This window comes from Balaenoptera musculus, chromosome 6 (assembly GCF_009873245.2).
Source record: "Balaenoptera musculus isolate JJ_BM4_2016_0621 chromosome 6, mBalMus1.pri.v3, whole genome shotgun sequence".
NCBI classification, from domain to species: Eukaryota; Metazoa; Chordata; class Mammalia; order Artiodactyla; family Balaenopteridae; genus Balaenoptera; species Balaenoptera musculus.
In genome coordinates this window covers 49514007-49538295 of record NC_045790.1, presented here as the reverse complement: position 1 = coordinate 49538295, position 24289 = coordinate 49514007, and the positions used below count along the sequence as shown (strand labels likewise).

At 34.0% G+C, this 24289-nt stretch overlaps 1 protein-coding gene across 1 annotated transcript in view; it reads left to right on the top strand.

Annotated features, from left to right (window-relative positions):
- CNTLN (centlein) overlaps positions 1–23186 on the top strand; it is a 341712-nt gene extending 318526 nt beyond the window's left edge. The window contains 3 exon segments of the mRNA XM_036856331.1: positions 7888–8073; positions 10572–10649; positions 22487–23186. Of these exon segments, the coding sequence (XP_036712226.1) occupies positions 7888–8073; positions 10572–10649; positions 22487–22588 (366 nt within the window). The 3' untranslated portion in view covers positions 22589–23186.
- Positions 23187–24289: the final 1103 nt, after the last annotated feature.

Here is a 24289-nt window from a genome sequence, read left to right as displayed (position 1 = left end):
TTATGATAACAAAAACAACAAAACCCAGAAAACTAAGTGTAGAAGAGAACTTGATATGTTAAAGAGCATCTACAAAAAACCCACAGGGCACATCACACCTAATGCTGAAATATTAAACACTTTCTCCTTGAGACTAGGAGCAAGGCAGAGTTGTTTATTCACCACTTCTATTCAGTATTCCAGTGCAATACAAGAAAAGGAGTGAAACAAGATATAAAAATTGGTAAAAATAATAATGTTTCTATTTGCAGATGACCTGATTCTTTTTTTTATTGTGGTAGAAAACGTAACAACAATAATTTACCATCTTAACCATCTTTTTAAGTGTATTAGTTCAGTAGTGTTAAGTATATTCACATAGTTGTGAATTAGACTTGCAGAACTTTTTCATCTTGCAAATCTGATACTATATACCCATTAAACAACTCCCCTTTTTCCCCTCCCCCTAGCCTCTGGTAACCATTCACTTTCTGTTTCTATGATGTAGTCACACTTTAGATACCTCATATATGTGGAATCATACAGTGTTTGACTTTTTGTGACTGGCTTATTTTACTTAGCATAATGTCCTTAAGGTTCATCCATTTGGGAGCATGTGACAGGATTTCCTTCCTTTTTAAAGCTGAATAATATACTATTGTACGTATATACCACATTTTGTTTGTCCATTCATCCATCGGTGGACATTTGGGTTGCTTTTACCTCTTGGCTATTGTGAACAGTGCTGTTGTGAACCTAAGTGTGCAAAGACCTTGCTGTCAGTTCTTTTGCATATATCCAGAAGTGGAATTCCTGGGTCATATAGTAGTTCTCTTTTTACAAAATTTTTGAAATATCTCCTACTGTTTTTCATTAAAGTTGCACTACTTTACAATCCCACCAACAGTGTGCAAGGGTTTCAGTTTTTCCACATCCTTGCCAACACGTTTTTTATTTTTTCAATAATAGCCTTTCCTAATGGGTGTGAGGTGATACCTTATTGTGATTTTGATGTACATTTCTCTGATGAGACATGATTCTTTACATAGAAAATTCTAAACATTTATTAAACAGCTACTAGAATTAACAAGAGTTTAGCCATTTCATAGGATACAAGGTCAAAATCAAAAGTTTTTATATATTAACACTAAACAATTGGAAAATGAAATAAAAAACTTTCAACTTACTATAGCATCAAAAATACAATTCTTAGAAATAAATTCAAGAAAAAATAGGTAAGCCACTAAATGTTGGAAAGAATGTGGAGAATGGAGAATTTTCATCCATTGGTGGCGTAAGTTCTAAGGGAAAGCTATAGAAGTTTCTAATAAATGAAACAGTAACCTACCATATGACTCAGCAATTCTACTTCTAGGTATTTACTCAAGAGAAATGAAAACATGTGTACACACATACACACAAAATGCACAGGAATATTCATAGCAGTTTTATTCATAATAGTCAAGAACTGGAAACAGCCCAGGTGTCCATCTATAGGCAAATGTATAACAATGTTATAATTATGTAATGGAATAAAAGTCAGCAATACAAAGAAATGAACTACTTATACATGTAACAATGTGGATGAATTGCAAAAACATTATAAGTGAAAGAATCCAAACACAAAATAATGCATAGTATATGATTCCATTTGTAAGAATTTATAGAACAGGCAAAACTAATCTATAGAGATAAAAAAAAAAAAAAAAAAGACAGTTGTTGCCTGCCTCTTGGAGCTAGGGATGGAGATTGACTAGGAAAAGACACAAGCCAACTTTCTAGAGTGATGGAAATGTCCTTTACTTTGATCTGGGTGTGAGTTACCCAGTGTTTTCATTGTCAAAACTCATAAGATCATACAGTTAAGACTTACGCATTTCACTGTATATAAATTTTACCTCAAAAAATAGTAATGAGAATTATAAATAAATATTGATCTTTAGTTAAGAAGTGAATGCTGAAGTGTTTAGGGGGGAACTGTACAGATGTCTGCAACTTCCTTTGAAATGCATCAACAAAATAAGATGGAAGATAGCTATGTGATAAAGCAAGTATAGCAAAATTAATTGTAGCCTATAGGTAGTGGGTACATGGTTGTGCACTGTGCATTTCTTTAAACTTGTCTGCATGTTTGAAATTTTTTATAATAAAATAGTAGGGGAAAATGCACTTTGGAGAATTCTGACTTGATTATAAAGGGATAAAATCATCATTTCCCCTTCTCTCCCTTGGAATCACACGACAGACAAGGAGAATAAGAAACAAAAATTCAGTTCCTTTTTACAGCAAACCTAGATCACAGTTAAAACCCTGTATTTCAGAAGACATAGAAGAGTAGCCAAAACCAGGTAAGATTGGTTAAGACATCCAAAAGGAAGCAAAAATAAGATAACAGGGAGAGAAGACTTAGGTGCTGTAGACTTCTGAAAGATCAAGCAAAAATACAGTCTTCGATGACAGTCACATGAGGTACACATCCTAATCACCTGTCTGCAACAGTGGAATGAGTCTGCACCCGTTTGTGTAGGAGCTTCCTAGAACTAGTTTGCTTCCAGAGAAGAGGAGGAGGCAGGACTTGATGAAGAATAACGCAGACAAGGTGTATCTGCAGGAGGTGGCTTTCCTCATAGCAGCCAAGAAAAAAAATTCCTTATATTATAAAAAACCAAACAAACTATAACCAAAATAACCTGGCTAATGGAATTCATCAGAAAAAATATTAAATTCATATATAAAACTTCACTAGCCTGCAGCACAGCACAGGCCCTTCTGCCACATAACTTTCTACAAATAGGAAATCTCGGAAAAACTCTTCTCTTTCAAAAACGAGTCCTGAAAAATGAACCAACATAGTATCAACAAAAATAGATTAGGATAGGAATGGAGGAAGGAAACAGGAAAAGTAAATGGCAGGAAAAGAAGTTTCACCACAGATAGTTGCTGCAGAGCAGATGAAAATATTTTACTGTGAATAAAAATATTAATGAAATAATTTCCTCCAAAAAGCACATGTTTAAGGTGGAAATAAATGTAAGAACTTAGAGAAAAGGTGGTGAGACATGGGAACAAATGAAAGCAAGTTGGCAGACAAAGCACAGACGTAAAAGAAAATAAATAAAATTATCTCAGGAAAAAAATATATATTTCTGGGTTTTATATGAATGTATGTGTGTATAAATATTGTTGAACTTATTGCATTTAATATAAATTAAAAGGAAAAGAACAAGTTACGGATACACAAAACAATATGGATGAATCCTTAATTTAAAACACCACGTTAGGACTTCCCTGGTGGCGCAGTGGTTAAGAATCCGCCTGCCAATGCAGGGGACACGGGTTCGAGCCCTGGTCCGGAAAGATCCCACATGCCGCGGAGCAACAAAGCCCATGCTCCACAACTACTGAGCTTGCGCTCTAGAGCCCATGCTCTGCAACAAGAGAAGCCACCACAATGAGAAGCCTGTGCACCGCAACGAAGAGTAGCCCCCGCTCGCCACAACTAGAGAAAGCCCACTTGCAGCAACGAAGACCCAACGCAGCCAAAATAAATAAATAAATGTTTAAAAAAACAAAAACAAAAAAAAACGCCACCATGTTGAGAAAAAGAAGTCAGACATGAAAGAGTACATAGTGTATTATTCCATTTAGATGACATTCTAGAATAGGAAATATTAATCTAAGATGATATAAATGAGAGCAGTGCTGTCTGGATGTGGGAGAAATTGACCTAGGAAGGAGCATCAGGGAAATTTCTTGAGTATGGAGATGTTCTGTATCTTGAACAGGGTGTTGGCTACACAGAAGCATACAATTATCAAACCTCATTAAACTAATCACTTAAAATGTGTGCACTGTTTCATTCTAATTATGCTTCAGTTAAACAAAACATATTGTGGAAAAAAGGATTTATGAAGCAAATGACAGAGATTCAACACATGTATAATTGGAGTCTTCAAAAAAGAAAAGGAGTGATGGAACAGGACAAATATTGAAGCTATAATCCAAAAACAATTTTCGGAAATAAAAAACTTCTAAGAACATAACATGAACCAGGGAAAATTGGTCTAGTATGTCATCCCCTGTTTATGTTTTAGTAAAGTTTCTGCACTCAAAAAAATAAAGAACAGTGATGTAAAAAAAGTTCATGTCATGTATAAGGGGGAAAAAACAAAGATGAGACAACTCTGAAAGGCTATCTCGGCTCCAGAGCTCCTTATACAATGGCGTGAAGCCTCTGTTGGAACCGCACTGCAGATCAACATTTCCCTCTGCCTGCTCCTGCTTCCCTAAGTTTCTTATAGGTGTTGCTTCTAAGCACCCTCTCCCACACAAATCTCCACCCCTCAGAGTGTGTTTTCAGGCATTCCAACCCAAGACACACCACAAAGAAACCTCAATTAATTGTGAAAAGTAGAAATAGTATAGATGACGATCTCTGAGAATAATGCAATAAAACTGCAATCAATAACAAAACCAGAAAACCAGTCACTAGCACTTAAATATTTTTTTTTAAAAGTTATTGGGTTAAGAAGGAAATGTGAACAAATTGCAGAATATTTTTAAAAGAATAACATTCTAGAATTATCAGAACCCATAGGATACAGCTAAAACAGTGCTCAAAAAATGTATGGCCTTATATATTTACATTAGCAAACAAGAATAAATGAAAGTAAATATTCAACTCAAGAATTAAATAGAATCTGAAGATTGAAATAGAAATTAATGAATTAATAATGTGGAATTAATAAATGAATACAAGAGTATTTTTTTGGAAAAGAAAAGTAAAAAGCAATAAAATAGATTGAATCTTTAGCTTACCTAATTAAGAAAGTAGAAAGCACAACTATACAAAATAACAAGTAAGTGACAATAAACATAGACACAGGAAAAAAAAAAATCGTGGCAGAATACTTAGTTCAACTCTGTGCAAATAAATTTGAAAGCCTGGATGAAATAGATCATTTTCTAGGAAAATTATGATGTACCAAAACTCCCTCCAGAACACATAGAAAATTAAAATAAATTGCCAAAAAGGTATCTTTCTTTGCAATAAATACTAGGCCAAATTCAGATGAGTGCTACCACATCAGTAAAGAGCAGATAGATTCAATCTCATTAAAACTACTGTAAAACATGGAAAGAGAAGATTCTTTCCAAATATTTTTGGAAGAAACGAATCAATCTCTTATTAATATAGAAATTCCAGATAAACTATTAGCAAATAGAATTCAGCAGCACATCAAACAATAATATATCACACCAAGTGGAGTTTATTCCAGTGATGCAAGGATAATTCAATACTAAGAAAATTATTTAAAATTGTATTAATAGATTTATGATGAAAAATCATATGGTAGTTTATATGGATGCTAAAATGGATTTAAGACAATTTGGTTTCCATTCTTATAAGAAATAAAAATAAAATGAGTAGATAGTTAACTATATAAAACTGTATATTATATATTAATATATTAAGATGTATTTTTTAGTATATTAAAATACAGCTCTCAACTCAAAATCTGGCCTAGTATTTCCTAGGAAGTAGAGAGATTCCCACTAAAATCAGGAACAAGTTGAGTATGTCCATCAATATTACTATTTAATATTGTTCAGGAGGAACTTAATAATCCAATAAGAAAAGAAAGAAATTAGAGGTATAAAAGTTGGAAAATAGGGAATTCCCTGGTGGTCCAGTGGTTAAGACTCTGCGCTCTCACTGCTGAGGGCCTGGGTTCAATCCCTGGTCAGGGAACTAAGATCCCACATTCCATAAGCTGTGCAGCATGGCAAAAAATATATATATATTGGAAAATAGGAGTAAAATTATCAATATTTGCAGACGTTCAATTCCTGGAAGCTAAGGAGGAATCGGCTGAAAAACTCATAACAAATAAGAAATTTCAGTAAGCTTAATATATATTAACAATCTTTATGTATATAAGCAACAATCAGTACTAGAATCAGTGCCCCCCAAAAAGTAAGAGGCCCAGGAAAAAAAAGATCTACAAAGAGAAAATTTTTAAATGATCCTCGGAAACACAAATAAAGACTTAACCAACTGGAAGGGAATACCATGGTCTTTGATTAGGAAGACTCAACATTCTAAAATGTTAACATGATTCAAATAAAATTTAACTTGATTTAAATAAAATTACAAGTAAAATGTTTAGGGGAAGGGGATCTAGACAAGCTCAATGTGAAGTTTATGTGAAGAACCAAACAAACAAAAATTACCAAGAAAAATCTGAAAAGAAAGGTAATAGGAGGGAGATACCCCTACCGGATTATAACATTTATTATAAAGCCTTACTAATTAAAATATACTATAAAGCTTCACTAATAAGAAGACAGATGGAACAGAATAGAAAGTTCAGGACCTGACCTAAACACACATGAAATCAATGGGGAAAATATAGACTATTTAACAGGTGGTGGTGAGACAACTATGATTGTATGTAATAATTTTCTAGATGATTACAAATGGATAAAACATTTTAAACTGAAAAATAAAATCTTAAAAGTGGCAGAAAAAAATCATGGTTTGAAAATGAGTATATATATATATAATATACATACATGTATATAAAATTGTGGAGAATGCTTTTTAAAGTATCACACTAAATTTTAAAGTATCACACTAAATTCAAAAGTGAGAAAGGAAAAGATTCATTTAGTACATTAAATAGCTTTTACATTTTTTTCCTAGGTATAAAATACTATAATTACTGTCAGAAGAAAAATACAAAATATGAAAAAGATTAGAAATACCCAACAGACAATTATAATTTCCCTGAAGTATAAATAACTCCTATAAATCACTAAGAAAAATAGGAAAAAAAAAGACAAAAAAATATAATTTTCTGTTAAGGCTGATGCTCAACTTCATTTTTAATAAGAGAAATGAAACGTTATAATATAGTGAAAAAAACAAACTACACTGAAAAACCAGATTGGTGTTTTGCCAGTGGTATGGAGAAACAAGTACTTTCCTATGTTCTTTGTGTAGGTGTAAATTGGTACGATCTTGGAGAGAGGGAGAATTAAACAACAGCTTTCAAAATTACAGTTATACACACCCTTTGGTCCAGCAATTTCACTTCTAGGGATATATCCTAGGGATGCAAAATGTATATATGAGCACCATTATTTATTGCAGCATTGCTTAAGCTGGCAAAAGATTGAGAACAACCCAAACATCTAGCTAGCCTGCTCTCAGCCCACAAAGCCAGGCATCAGGCTCCAGAGCTCTGTCCACCCAGAGTAAGAGCTACCTTTTTCTTATGCACACACAGGCATGTGTTCTCAAAGGGAGAAATTAGAGACTCTCAAGCCTAGACTTTTATGATTTTTGTCAATCCTTTATTGTTGTCTTGCCCACACATAATTTAATTGCGCTTTTACCCACCTGGCTTTATCAAATCCTTCCAAAGATTTCTAATCCAGTTTTAATAAAATAGGAACAACCCTCTTTATGCAGTTATTTTTCATTATTTATGCAATAATTAAATTAGTTATGTAACTAACCTGTTACAACAAATATACACACTTAGGAATAAATAGATCTGACAATTGGCATCAGCTCGACTGGTGGGAGTAGTTGTGCTCTGGCATGATGCTAAGCAGCTTGCCTGCTACAAGTATTCACCATCCAAGATAACAGTTGCAAATCTGAAAGACGGATTGGAGAGATTTGGTTAATCCAGCAAGTTGGTTAAGTGGTCATTTGCGAGAGCTTTTATTGCATTCTGACAATAAGTAAAGAGCAATCCATTATGTTCCAATATAAATAAAATCAGAGTAATCCTAATAAAAAATTATTTGCTAGTATCTTCACATTTTTATGTTATGACTGCTTTTTCTTCATTTATGACTTCCATATGAGCCCACATTCTTTCCAATATGTTGCAGGCTTTGGTGAGAGAGTTACAAAATGATGTCCATTCAATAAGGCGACAAATCAGAGAACTTAAAAAGATGCAGAAAAACAGGGATGCTTGTAAAACCTCAACCCATAAAGCCCAGACCTTGGCAGCATCTATACTGAACATTTCACGGTCAGATCTAGAGGAAATATTGGACACAGAAGATGAAGAGGTAAGATCACTTAAATATTTATTAATAATGGGCTTGTTACACATTGAATGTAAGTACATATTTTTATTTGTTTTATAATTCTTAGAATTTCATCTTTAAGATAAGATTAATGAAGGCAAGATTATTAGTGTACCAATGAAAGATACATCAAAAGTATTAACCAACTCAAAAAACCTTTAGAGAAATTTAACTATGTAATACAGAAGTAAGCCAGTACACATAACCTTTAGAACTGCTTGCTTGTTATTCAAGTCAGTTATCCTTTCCTGTCTCTTCCATTTTCTTTAGTTCATCATATATCTTGTAAGCTAGTATTTTTAATTAAGCCAGTTTGAATGGATTTAGTTAGCTGGGTCACGATTGATTTGAGAATTTTTTGTCCAACGTGAGATTTTTTAATGTAGTGAATGTATTGGCTTTTCTAGCTAAATTCAAAGTTACTGTTGATCAAGTTATAGAAAAAGATATTTATTGCTTTAAAGTGGGGAAAATACTCCCATCTGAGTGAATTTATGTGCATATACATATAGGTCTTCAGTAGCATTTCTGTACCTCCTGAGGAGGGCACTGCATTTTTGATAGTTACTGCCTCATAAACAGCAGAATCTCATCTTATACACAGTCTTCTGTGAAACCTGTGGAGGATACTCAATCCTGTTCTATTGTGAAGTCTCTGAACTTTAATACATAAATATTAGATTTTTTATTGTTTAGAAAGATTAAAGAGATGATGGTACTCTTAGCTTCCCCATAAATATTTGCTCAATGACTAAATAAAATGATAGACTTAAATGTTTGTATGAGAACATCCTTCAGCACCCCTCACCCATCAGTTTCTCGAAAAATTTCTGGAATAGAGCAGATCTACAACTTGTAAAAGTTTTTAAACTGCTAAGAATTTTTAGAAAAGAGGTCAAAGGAGTCCTGCAAAGATTATTTTCATCCTATGGGTGAATACGATAGTGAATTATCAGTTTCCTATTTTCAGCACCTATGCCACAGTGTCTGTGAATTCTGAACTTTGAAGTACAAGAGCATTATGAAATACAGTATCAAATATAAGACACACAGGAAATAATAGTATCTGAGGCAAGGGTGTTAACTGTATCTTATTATGGACATTTCATTAAAACTTGATTGATAAAAAGAAACCTAACAAAAAGTTAAGGTAGAGTCCTCCACTGTTTCCTAAAAGTTTTAAAACAAACAGACTTAGCAAAATCCCTCCTGTGTATATGTGTGTATACGTGTGTGTGTTCCACATACATATTCTGGAAGACAGCATCACCGCCTTTGTGTGGTCTTAAAAGATGCCCTCTCTGGGCTTACAGATTAGAAAAAAGAACCCCCTTTGAGTAGACAAATTGGAAAAAGTTGTCCCCTTTGAGTATATTAATTAGAAAAGGATCTCTCTTTTTAGTCCCAAAGAGTAGCTTGCACGTTTCTGTGAAGAAATGGCACCCTGGCCTCTGGGCAGATGCAGTTTGGAGCCAGGGATGCCAAGCACCAAAATATGCATACCACACAACCTTAAATGGAAGTCCTCCTGGAAAAAAACACACTGTTCCGTGAAGACTCAGTGCACACACCTGGATACATTTACTAGATTTAATTATAGATCGAGCTTATTTGGACTGATCCCTGCCTGCATCTTTCAGAGGTCTAAAGAGTTGAGTGACTTACCCAAGTAGAGCCCAAACCACCTGAATTTTATGCTTTAAGCTACATCGAACTCTTGTAAATTCATGTTAAACACTATGACAACCTATGCGAAGTACCTAGCCTGATACTTGGCATATAGTAATTTTCAACAAATGTTAGTTTTCCAAACCCTTCCCTTTTTGAAAAGTCAATTTTTTTGCAAACCGAATCATGATTTTAACTGAATAATCAGTTGCACACGTGAATACATTATACTTTCAGAATAGTTTACCTTGATAATTGATGCATTGAAAATATTTAGTGACTTAACAATACTTTAAGTTGGAGCGTCCCTTACCTATCAGCTAGTTATTGGATATTTTAAATGAGTAAGCATTTAAGTACACCAGAACCACACATATCCTATTTTGTCTGGGATTATAACAATTACTCCTTAATTATCTACTGATAAGTCAGATTTTTGAGTATAAGGTTTTATGTCATCTTATGAGGGTCACTTATAAATGATTCTTTTATACAGCTCCATCTTCTTTTTCATTTTATTTTAATCACTTCCACCTCCACCTCAGTCCAATGTGAGCTCCACTGTGAAGGCAGAAATGAAACATTCCTGAATTATATTATGAAATATAGAAATATAGCTTTATCTTCCACATGTAGGTAGATATTTATACATTAAAGAGCATCGATTTGAATATTCTCTACTTTGAAAGGACAGGCTGCTCTTTGCTGAATCTAATTCCACCAATATTTCTCTAGATTTATTCAGTATCTAACAGTATGATCAAGTTCATATAAATGAAATTAACAACAGTGTTTTTATTTTTTTCCTTCAGGAAATCGAAAGGACAAAGATCGATGCTGAAAATGACAAGGAATGGCTGTTGTACATTCAGAAACTTCTTGAAGGACAGGTATTTTGTTTTTCTACTTCATATATTAAAACTTGCAGATTAAAAATTCCAAGGCTTGCTTTTTGTTACTAGATGCCTAATTTTTTGTAAACACTTAGACACATTACTTACTTCTGTTAGGTAAATAAGTATTCTAGTAGGTAGACAGGAAAGTTAACCCTCCATTTGTACTTTTGGACTTAACAAATGAAGCAAATGCCTTGGGAAGGAGCCAACATGGGTTTTAGCAAAGGCATTAATTAAATTATTGAGTCAACCTCTATGCTTGCTAGAATGAAAAGGATCCATTCTCTCAGCCCTCTTAGGAAAAGAGATTCTTTATTATGTGTCTTTAAAGTTAGTAGTTGATATGGACACCTGAGGAGTTCATGGGTTTCAGTGACCTTTTACTATGGACCTGTTTCCAGTCAATTCATGTTTTCCTCACAGCCAGACAGCTGTTTATTACTGTGTCTTCCTGCATTCTCTACAATATTTTCTACTGAGACCTCGAGCAGCTTGTTAGTGGGAAGTAAATATTGATTTGGCATCCTGTCAATGCAGAAAGAATGAAAAAATTTCCACCAGAGGCCCCTCAAACATTTTCCTATCGACATTTTCTGGGCTGAGTGGAAAGCTGCACAGAGGATGACAAGGCCAAGACGAGCTGAAATCCCTGAGGGGTCTATTGAGACTGCTGCTGTGACCTGTGTGATACTTTTTCTTCCCTTTCAAGTATTTTTTTAATACACATATAGTCTGCTGGGATGTGCCCCTCTTGTAAGTGATCAGGGCAGTTTATTGGCAGGTGAGAGCCCTGCTTTTCTAGTCATAGCCAACTTTTGTTTTGATATCACTGACAGCATGTAATATATTCTAAAACTTTTTCATTATAGTTCTTTTTGCTCAACCTAATTGTTGTCTGTTTTTAAAATGAACTGGATTAAAAACAGCTAAAACGTATTTCTCAAAATAGCAAAAAAAAATATTGTTCTGTGAGTGCAGTATCTACGTTTTTGGAAAAGTCAAGAATAAGTAAATAATATATGAACTGTTCATATTCTTAGTACCCATTTTATATATTTTTGAAACATTATCTGGAAACACTATTACTATTACTATCAATAGTAATAGAAGGTGATGGGCACTCTTTTGCTTCAAGTTGTTTAAGTGCAGACGTGCAGGTGCTGGGCAAAGCCTTCTTGCTTTTGAGAAGAAAGGCCATTTCTCAATCATGTTGCATTCCCAGCACCCAGCCCAGTGCCTGGCACATCAAAGGAGTTCAGTAATGATGGTTACAGGTTATTTTTTTAAACGTGAAAGTTATAAAAATAAACTTTGTAGTGGATTTTTTAACATTCAACTTGTAAGTATGACCTTTTAATATGGAAGTTTTATCATCAATTATGAACATAAAAATAACAAATTGATATGTATAAATCTTTTTTAAATTTTACTAAAGCTCTATTGACACCAGATCTGATTTTTTGACTAACACATGTAGATATACATATATACATTCTGCATTATCTGGATGTGTGCTTATTCTGTCCAGTTATTGTAAAAAAAATCCCGTTGAAAATGGCATTAGACTGCTTAATACTGCAGTTTGATATAGTGCCTTTTTGTGCCACTGAGCCTGGCCTCTAGAATATAATTGCCTGGCAGTATTGATTTAATTGCCCAGGTTTATTTGTGGACTCCTAATTATTGACTGGAGGTAAATTTAATGGAGCAGCCTCTATGAACACTGGGAAACCGCTGCTGTTGCTGTTATACATAATGAACTGCACCATGTGCCTTTAGAGCATTTGTCAAGTTAATTTTATTCCACTGTGACAGTATGATAACATTTAAAAAGTCAAAGACTTTTTATTTTTATTACTGACATAGGTGGTTTTGCTGATGCCTTTGAATTCTGTGAGAAAAAAAATAGGGACTTCATTGGTTGCACTTGAATGTCACTTTATAATTACACCCAAGAGAAAAATCTATAAAATAGAAAACATCTTTTTTTTATCCTACTTCTCTTCTTTCTCAATTCTAGCAATTATATTTGTCCTGAATTTTAGAAAAGGTTTTCTTTGTCCACCAGTTTTTGGGAGTCTATATTATGCTCACAGGATTGTGAGGGCAAAAGTATAAATACGTTCATTCATTTGTTTTGTTTAGTTTATGGCATGCAGCTCCGTGTACCTGAGGTTACACGATCTTGAAGCTGTGGAATAATTGAGCGCATTCCCTGAAAAGAGCCCTAATTAATTCAATATTGATATTTGATTATTAAAATATTTTGAAAATAAAATTATAAGAAAACTTCCCTTTTATGTCCTCCCTCTGTGTTGGGTGGTATATGTAACGGAATTCTGACATCATAGGAGTGAATCTGGCCTTGTGGTTTTATCTTTTGTTTAAGGATTAGGCCACAGAACTATTTTCTCTTAAAGAAAATTTTCTCTACATTCATTGGATTAAAATTTATATAAATAAGATATTTACCAGAAAATAAAAAGCTGTCCTGCCATGTGGCAATATGGGCCCGCACAATAATATACCTACTGGTACTGTTAGCCAGAAGTGCATGAGAATTAAAAGGTCTAAAACCTTAACTTATCTATATTTAACACAGAATGCAATATTTGTCCTCCTTTCAAGTGGTCCTGATACAATTGGTAATTTTAAGTATTTGCTCTTTATCTGCATCTAACCTTTGTCCCCACAGATTTCTAATAATAAGAATCACACTGAAAAAAAGTTGTTCTAATACCTACTTTCATTTTTTCTGGCATAGCTGCCTTTTAATTTCTTTGAAGAGTTTTACTTGTATTAATTCCTCTTTTTGCATTATTACATTTTTTAAAACTTACAGTTTATGGCAGAGACAAACAAGCAAATTAATGATTATAATAGGGTGGGAGAACCACCCAAAATTAGTTTTTCTGTGTTTTAGGACATGGGAGAAAAAAAAAACAGAAATAGGAAAAGTAGACTGGGACTAAACAATAAACGCCTTTGAGCAGGAAAGGGATGTAATCAGAGTTGTGCTTTAGAAAGATACATGAGATCAGCATGTAGGATGGTTTGGAGGGATAAGAGACTGGGAGCAAGAAGGTAGTCAAGGCAAAAGTAAGTGGGGGCCTGCATGTGCCCTCACTATAAAAATAGGAAGGACGAGATAGATGTGACCCACTTTATAGAAACTGAATCCATAGCAGTACTGAGATTACATGAAGGGGTCAGAAAGCAGAAACCAAAGAGAGGTGAGTTTAATACCTTATATGATGAGAAACATGATGATACCTTTAAAAGTTTTAGGGATCAAGAGAGGTAGATCAGATTTGGTAGACAGAGATGTCAGTGATTGAAGCCATAAAAAATTTAGTTGATACATGTCAATAACAATATTCAGGGACTCACAGTTTTTCATTAGTTCATCCCAACCTGCTGTGCGGCTTTTCTCAGCGAAATCTAACCATTTAAGAACACATTTCAAACTCTTACAACTCAACAACAAAAGAAAAGAAACTGATCTGAATAGTCATTTCTACAAGAAGATATACAAATAGCCAATAAGCACATGTACATATGCTCAACATCACTAGCCATTAGGGAAATGCAAACCAAAAACCAGAATGAGATACTACTTCATATCCAGTAGGATGGCTATAATCAAAAAGACAGACAATAGCAAGTGTTGGTGAGGATGTGGAGAAATTAGAACCCTTATACATTGCTTGTGAGAAGATAAAATGGTGCCACCCTTGTGGAAAACAGTCTGGCAGTTCCTCAAAAAGTTAAAAGTAGAGATTATATGACCCAGCAGTTCCACACTTAGGTATATACCCAAGATAAGTAAAAACATATGTCCATATAAAAACTGCTGCATAAATGTTCATAGCAGCTCAATCATAGTTCATAGTAGCTCAAAAGTGGAAGGAATCCAAAGGTCCATCAACTGATGGATGGATAAACAACACATGGTATATGCACACATGAAATATTATTCAGCCATGAAATGGAATGAAGTACTGATAGTGCTACAACCTGGAAGAACCTTGTACACCTTATGCTACGTGAAAGAAGCCATACACAAAAGGTAACTTACTGTATGATTTCATTCTATGAAATGTACAGAATAGGCAAATCTATCAAGACAGAAAGTAGATTAGTAGTTGCCAGGGGATGGGGGAAGAGGGACCATGACTGCTAATGGGTACAGGGTTTCTTTTAGGGTGATGAAAATGTTCTGGAATTAGATGAAGGTGATGGTTGTACAACTTTGTACAACCAGTGAATTATACATTTTAAACTGGTGAACTTTATGTTATGTGAATTATATCTCCGTTTAAAAAAATGAATTCCTTAATATGAGGCAGAGTGAAAAAATAAAAAGAATACCTTTTTATTTTTAAGTAAATCCAATTAAGTTCTTTTTTATAGCAGCCAGAGACTATTTATTTTTTAATTTTTTTAATTAAAAAAATTTAATTTTCAAAATTTATTTTTGGCTGCGTTGGGTCTTCATTGCTGCACTTGGGCTTTCTCTTGTTATGGCAAGTGGGGGCTACTCTTCATTGTGGTGCCTGGGCTTCTCATTGTGGTGGCTTCTCTTGTTGCAGAGCACGGGCCGTAGAGCACAGGCTTCAGTAGTTGCAGTGCATGGGCTCAGTAGTTGTGGTGCATGGGCTTAGTTGCTCAGCAGTATGTGGGATCTTCACAGACCAGGGGTCGAACCCGTGTCCCCTGCACTGGCAGGTGGATTCTTAACCACTGCACCACCAGGGAAGTCCCCAACTAAGTTCTTATATCTCATGTGCTATGTCCCCCACCATTAGCAGCGACTGCATTAAATGCATTTGAATTTGAATTTCTATCTACTGGGCATAACTGTGAATAAATGAGATAAATTATTTTATTTCATACTTAATATGTTTCTTTTCAATTGACAAAGAAGGAGCTGTCCCTCTGTCATACTCTAGTTGATATTACTTTCTCATATATGCAAACAAAAAGGAGTCAGTTATTTATACTCTGCCCTCTAAGAGACATTGTTTATTTGTTCTGTCCGTTCTGATCCTCAAAATTAAAATTATAGTAAGGATCATTTAGTTTTGTTTTCAGGCCTTAATAATACCTGAAACAGTCTTTTGTACTTGTGATTTTATAAAGGCAGTGGAAAGAATTAGTGGAGATAAAATTGAACCCAAGCTGTAAAATCCATTTTTAAAACGTGTATTGAGTGTCTACTGCATGTAAGGTAATGTTTCAGGTTTGGTGGTATAGCAGTGAACAAGAGACAAAAATCACTACCCTCATGGAGCTTACATTTCTGGTGATGGAGAGCAATAAACAAATAGTTAAAATATATAAACTATGAAAGTTTTTAAACAATTAACTTGAACAGAATTATGGGTATGTATATTAAAATATGTATACTTGTATAATATACAGTTATAACCACAATATGGTTCTTTACTAGGATTTATATAAAAAACACTTAGCCAGGAATGGCTAGAAAATGTGTCTTGATCTTGTTTTGTTGTTGCCTTATTCTATGTTGTTTGTTAATCCTTTTCTAGATTTCATTCAGTCCATTTTCATCCACTTTGTGTAGATCATTTTCTCGTATTGGGACCATATCAAAAATTCTTTCTGCCTTCAGTTGTTGATAATTGAAAGTATAGACTTTGATCGATGTTTTTTTCTTAAGTTTTAGATATCCCTGTTCCTATTAGTTGCTTCAGATCTTGCAAATGGTGAAATTTAAAATGGCTCTTTCCCCAGTGCCCTTTCTGCAAAATATGCTTACCTTCTATAGATGCTTTGCAATATGGCAGTGAGAAGGTTTTATAAATCTCCCTGGCTTTTGTAAATAGAATAACTTCCAGTCTGAAGGTTAACAGAAAGTTTCTCTTTACAACCCTGAAGACATTTACTCTGTTGCTTTCAGTGTTGCACTTACAGCACACTGATAACATGCACATACTGCAAACTCCCACACTTACTCTCTCCACACACATAAACCCACACAGTCACCCACATACACTTATTCCTCACATCCAACTGAAGTAGCAAAAGTTAAAAATTCTCCATTCAGAGACTTGCTGGGATTTTTTTTTAATTTAACAAATTAAAGCCTACTTTCATGATACCAGAAAAAAGACATATGTCATTAAAGTTAAAAGGTCAATTTTATGTGTATTTTACCACTATAAAAAATTGGAGGGAAATGAAAGGAAAACAAATTATAGCCTTCACCAAAGTTTAAGAATAGCAGATACAGACTTCAATATTCAGCAGAACACCAAGATAGATAGATAGGTAGAAGGATGGATAGATAGATAGATAGATAGATAGATAGATAGATAGATAGATAGATAGATAGATAGATAGATAGATAACACACCAGAAATATAAACAACATTTAGGAAACTTAGCTCACAATTCAATGCCAGTTTTAAATTATAAATAAACTGTTCTTTCTGATACCATGCTTGGTTATTTTAACAAGTTCAATCTTTTAATTACAAGATAGTAGAGTGGGTGTATAAATATTTATTTATTCCAAATTTTCCACCTTTAATTTTATAATAATCAGACTACATTGGTTTCTTACTAAACTCTCAAAATCTCACTGAATCATATCCTTTGTTAAAGCAGGTATAATACATAAAATTTAATATCTTTACTTTTAGTACAGCTCTGCTAAAGTCAATTTTTATTTTTATATTTTATTTTATTTATTTTATTTTTTTAACATCTTTATTGGAGTATAATTGCTTTACAATGGTGTATTAGTTTCTGTTACATAACAAAGTGAATCAGCTATACAAAATATACAAGCAGCTCATGCAGCTCAATAACAAAAAAACAAACAACCCAATCCAAAAATGGGCAGAAGACCTAAATAGACATTTCTTCAAAGAAGATATACAGATTGCCAACAAACACATGAAAGGATGCTCAACATCACTAATCATTAGAGAAATGCAAATCAAAACTACAATGAGGTATCAGCTTACACCGGTCAGAATGGCCATTATCAATTTTTATTTTAAAAGCAGTATCTTTTGGTAATAGTTTTCAAACCAAATATAAGAATGAAAATGGTTAAAATGTTAATCTTGTCCTTTAGATTTAAAGGGTTACCCTTATTTCAATTTTTTTCTTTCAATACAAAACTTTTCAGTTTTATACTATTAAGAGCACATTCCAGTTAGTGCTGATGCTGTAAATTATCTGTATGTTTCACACTTATGGACTTGAGGCTTTGTTATTCTTCCAATGTAGCTCTCCAACATCTGCAACTATCATTCATATCTTACCTTTATACAGAAACACCTCTAAATGAAGCCATAATTACTGTGAGTGATAAGTTTGAGGTTGTGTCACTGGCATAACACTTCCTAAAGGCAAACATCTGTAGGCATTTACATATAAGAGAAGCCTAAAAATCTGAAGTCAGGGGAAGTCCCTCCAGTAAGAGAAGTCACCTTTGGCAACAGGGACAGCCAGAATGACCAGGAAGACCCACTTTAAGATTACAGTATAGACCAAGCAAAACTCACAGTTATTCTGATGCCCTAATTAAATTCCCATTCCAAGAAATCTCATGCAGTATCAGCTCTTCCCCTGTCCATTTTTCCCCTTGTGCTGAAGAGTTCAAGCTTGTGTAACTGCAATGACATAACTAAGAGTATCACTTCTTTTTTATGCAAGAGAATAAAATTATGCAGAAAGTCCAGCAGACTTTCTGGACTTCATAGGCCCCAGCACATGCCATCTGAGATGAAACCCAAGGCAGCATAATTGTTGGGTTTGTTGTTTCACATATATTTGATGGGGCAAGTGAGAAAAGATCTCTGCTGTTGGCTAGTCAGGTTGTCACTTCAATCCAAATCCAAAATCCTATCAGTAAAAGAATGGTTGTGCTTTCTTCTGTATCTGAGGGAGTTCCCTCCAGAATGCAGAGAGAGAGAAAGGAACAGACTCTATGCTGCCTGTACGAAATAAACCTGCACTTAATCTAGACTCTAAAAAGTTCAGATTTCCTCGTCTTCTTAGTGTTTTGTAAAACATTTTGCAGTTCTAAAAAATATGCCAAACAAATAAGCAAACGATGTGAATTTTTAAAGCCCTTCCTGAGGCATTTTATATATTAAATATAGTTTCAGTGGTAACTCTATCCACTCTATATCTGTATGCTGAGAATTGATATTCATATGGTACCATAGGATTTCGAAGAGCTTTCTTGAGTCACTGTAGATTAAATTATATTCCACTTAGTCTTCAGATTAACTATAATTTATGAGATTTAAGTTATTGATAATCTATGTGATATAAGTGATTACTCTCAATTAACTAAAAATAACCAATTAACTAAAGATCCCATTTTTTAACCTTTCTCAAAAAACAAAATGTTTTGTTAATTCATCCTTCACTAATCAGAAATTTTTATCTGTACTATGAAAAATGTTTGTGAAAAATGAATAGTGTAAAATTGGTAAGAGAGGCTATTTTCAAAACCAAGGCTGTTAGTGTATTTATTATTTGAATATGTACTGAGTCTGCTCCATAAGTAAGGAACTATTTGCAAAATAGAAAGGAGATCTACTAAAAAATTTTGGTTAACAGTTACTTTAATTTATTTTATTCATTTGAAAACAATAAGTATATTTTATGAAATAAGTATGTTTTGTGAAATGTTTATTTTTTTAATTTATTTTTTTCAAGTATAGTTGACTTACAGTGTTGTGATAATTTCTGCTATACAGCAAAGTGATTCAGTTATACACACATATATATACATTCTCTTTCATTTTCTTTTCCATTATGATTTATCTCAGGATATTGAGTATAGTTCCCTGTGCTATACAGTAGGACCTTGTTGTTTATCTTATGAAATGTTTTATAATTCTGACTTTTCCTTAGTCGTCCTCTAACTTTGTTTTAATCATTAACTGTTTCGTCATAAATTACATTAATTTTATATTATTACAGAATTACAATTGATCCTTATATATTAAAAAAAATTTTTTTTAAAGACCGGTTTGAAAGCTGGTTGCCAATAAACTACAATTCATAAACAGAAAGTAGAACACTGGGTTTAGAGGGGAAAAAAGTAGGAATCTTTGTATTAAAAAGGAAAATAGAAAAGTTGGATTAAAATAGATAAAGAACCATCTCCAACTACCTTGTAAGATATATGAACTTTTGTCTAATATTATATAAAGGCAGATACTAATCTTTTTCTGACCTATTTGTAGAGAAAAATAGAAGAACCTACAAGGGCAGATGGATGTGCACAAATCATGCATCTTGATTAAAGGATGGGTTGCTTTTTGAAATGCATAAAGTATTAGGCTCTGTATAAAGCTTAAAAGAAGCTTACAATCCAATAAAACAGGTTTGACAAACAGTTGTGTTTAACTGTGGGGCTTTTCGTTTTATTGGGAGCCAGAGGAAAAGAGTAAAAGGGGTTGTCAGCAATAAATTAGTAAATGGACCTCTTGTTCCACTTTGGAGGCTTCCTGGAAGGGAGATTCTTCGAGATAAGAAGAAGCCAAATGTCCAACTACATGACATGCTGAAAATTGTTCTGATCACAAAATAAGAGTAGGTTTAGTTTTTAACTTGAAAATGAACTGTGCAAATAAGATGATTAATGTCAGTACATTGTGTCCTGGTAAAAGTGCTGTGACATTATTATACAGGAAATCATAGAGCCAGCATGTTTCCCAAAGTGTATTCCATGGACCACTAGTTCCACATGATAAATAGACTATGAGAAAAGTGCGGACAAATGAATTTAGAAACAGGGTATTACATTGCCCTCTTGGAGAAACACAGTACCATTGGCACCTTAAAGTCTCTAAGAGATCCTGAAATAAAATAACATTTTAAAGTTTGGTTTCTTTCCCAAACTTATTTGATCAGAGAACCCTTTTTTCTTAGAACAACTTTTTTAAACACTCATTTCTGCTTTTGCTTCTACCAGGAAGAGATGGGAGGTTATTCTCATCTTGTTTGTTTGCTCTTTTGTTGGAATGCATATGGTACTGAGTGCCATAGTCAAAGTAAAAGAAAGTTACCTGGTAGTTTTGCCTTTGTGTGTTTGAGTATTCCTTTAACATCTAATATTAATGCCCTGAGAATTTAAATTGTCTCATTTGTAAAACTGGCAGTTTCACCAAATATAACTGTTTTCTGCATCCCAGAAGGGCAATTTTCTCAAAGTAAGGATTTGCAATGAGTATCATTATCTTCCAGAAGGGAATCTAATATATTCTTTTTCCTTGATTCTATGATGCATTTCCTCACGTTTTCACATTTCTGAAATTGAAATGCATATGCAGTTTGTGTATATTTAATGTGGTAGGTTTCTTTTTTCCAGAAAAAGCTGTTTTTAAGTCAATGTGCCTATCTTATATTCACCTGTATCTTAAGAAGTGAAGAAATGTGATATTTCTGTATCTTATGCTTTATTTAGTGGTAACTTTCAAGTAAGACAAATGTCTAAAACTCTTGACATAGACTATAGATAGAGTCTATCCTGACATAGACTCAAAGTATCTTAAGGAAAAGACAATTTATTATAAATATAAGAAGGAAGTTAAACTAGAAAGCTACTTAGGATATGAGGCAATTCTGTGGACCAACACCAGTCTCTATATTTTCTCCATGGCCTGCATAATCTGTTTGTGCCTTTTGGGCCTGTTTCACTGCCCAATCTGTTTCACTGCCACTGGCCAGTCTTTTCTCTTTTTCCCAGTTTGAATTCAGAAAAGAACCATTATGCTAGGTTTAGCTAATTATAATCACAGCTGAGCGTAGCTGATCTGAGCACAGCTGAACAACTCACACAGCGGACATCAGGCTGATTTTGTCCAGATGCTGACCAGTGTTGCTGTCTGTTGGTGGTTGTCCTAGCACAAAGAAGGGCCTGACTCTACATCCCTGTAGGGAAGGGGACTGGGCTTGATAAGGATTCTCGTTAATATATTCAGGGAGACAAAAGTAGTCTTTACTGGTTAATCAAAAGGACAATTGCAAAAATGACTTAATGAACTTCTTGATTGTTATAAACCTTTTATATGAAACTAGATAGCTGGGAAGGAGGATAAAAGGAAGTCGGTAGGCCTTTGGGAGGTAACTGGGCAACATTTAAGATTTTCTTTCACTTATAACCCATAAGTGTATTGTGTGAGTTCTACGGGCACCTCAGTGAAGCACAGGGAACAATAAAACTTTACCAGGAAAGTTATATAAATTATGAAATTTAAAAATGTAGTCTATATTTCATAAACTCAGCAGTTTGCAACATGTGTATTACACTTTGATATGCCAAACTTTTCTATAACAACTTAATCAATGGATATACTTTTGCCATTTTTTTTCCTCTGAAACTTCACCCTACAGTTGTTGAGATGTTCAGCTCTAACACAGACAAGTGTATTGATAGTTCTTTCTCACTCTTTTGAGTGATGAACACACAGTACTACTGTGGGCCTCTGGGCCCTAGAGAGGACTGTAACCTGCTATTGATCAGCTGACTGAAGATAAATGGCTTAACTGCTTGTATTGCAGATTACAACATTAACATGGTCAGTAAACCATGAATTGTTCAATAAGGCGTTTATCTTTTTTCATTTTACTTCTGCTCCTTTATCATTTTTATTATAAAAGACAAAATTACCCACACTAACCAGCAAGATCAGTTGAAAAGAGACCCAGTAGGGTACCATTATGGGTGCAAAGTTGCAGATAGCTGAGTTCTAATGGTTTAATGATATTTAGTATATGTTTCTGAACTGAAGAAAATATAGAGTTTTGATCTTTTTTCTGTGTTTCTTTTACAGCTTCCTTTGGCCACATATTTACTAGAAGCAGTACTGGAGAAAATAAATGAAAAAAAGAAACTAGTTGAAGAATATTTTGCAATTATGAAAGATATTAGATGATATTATGATTGAGAACATTTTTTCAAACGTGAAAACTTTATGTGGTGTGATCGGAAAACATGCATTGCAGTCCTGATAACAGTATCTGCTCCAACTATCAATAGTCAGGGTCAATACCAAAATAAGAAGTCTGTGAAACCAATTAATTGCTGAACAAGTGAAACTAATTAAGTGCACAGCCATTTAGAAGGAAATAGTGTAGCATTTGATTGTTGAATACAAATATTGCCACAAATCAATGCAAACCTGAAAATGATATTCTTTCCAGTACATTAGAAGGAATTAGAACAAGCTTGGCATACACAAATTGGTCTGAATATCAAAAGAAAGAAGTGTGAACTGAGGATTTAATGTCCTGAGTTTTATAAAGAAACTACACTTTTTATGTAAACCTGCTATAAATGGCCTTAAATCACCTGATAAGCAACACATTTGTATTGTAAGCAACTATAAAGTAAAGCATTATCACTTAAGGATGAGCATTTAATGAAATAAATGGTGTGGTCCAATTGTACCTGTTCTCAGTCTACTGGATTATATAGGAGATATTGTATTTTCCTAGAACAGTTCAGCAAAAATAAAAACAATTTCTCCTTTGCTCCCTCTGTTTTTTTCTTAACTCACAGTATTTTCTGTGGTCATATAAATTAGCAAGGGCCACAAACCCAGTGTATTAGTTAGGCTACTCCTCACAGTGCGCTAATTAAATTAAAGTCTTAACAGTGGGCAGCCATCCTTATTTAGATTCCCGAACATTCCCAAGCCATTTCCCATCTTTCTATGTTGCTGCCACACCTGACTTTTTGGTTCTTCCAATTCACCAGACTTGTGCCCGCCTCCATCCTTTGCCCTTGCTGTTCTCTCTTTGTAGAATACTCTGTACTCTTTTCTCATGACTGGCTCCTGCGTATCATTCAGGTTTGCCTTACATATTTCCTCAAAGAAGCACTCCCTGGCCATCTTGCTATTAATTTCCTTTATAACACAAAAGCATCTTTTACCTCTTCACTTACTTATTTTCTTGTTATCCCCCCTCCCCTGCTTTAAAATATGGATCCCATGAGATTAAGGCAAGGGTTGGCAACTCATGACCCACAGGTCAAATCTGGCTTGCCACCTGTTTTTGTGATAGAATGATATTTACATTGTTAAATGCTTTAAAAAAAATCAAAAAGAATTATATTTGGCAGCATGTGAAAGTTATATAAATTCAAGTTTTAGTGTCTATCAATGAAGTTTTACCGGAACACAGCTATGCTCATTCGTTTTAGTATTGTTTATGGCTGCCTTCACACTACAGTAGTTCAGGTGAGTACTCACACGGAGACCATATGTAGTGTGCTCACCACTTTGCAGGACTGCAAGTCACAGTGACACAGTTACAACTTGACAACATTTTGTGTCACAAACACTACGATACTGCAATTTTTTTAATACCAGTGCATACCCATCATGTAAAAATAAAAAGAGAAAAATGGCTGTCAAATGTCACACTTTTAAGCACAGTGAAGTGTGGATTTTTTTTTATTGAATTCAATGGCAAAGCATTATGTTTATTAAATGACACTCTACCTATGCTAAAAGAATGCAATATATACATTATCAGACTAAGTACTCATCACAATATTCCCAACTCATGGGAAAGCAACAGTAAGAAAAAGTTACAAAATTTAAAATGTAATGTCTCATCACAGCAGAATT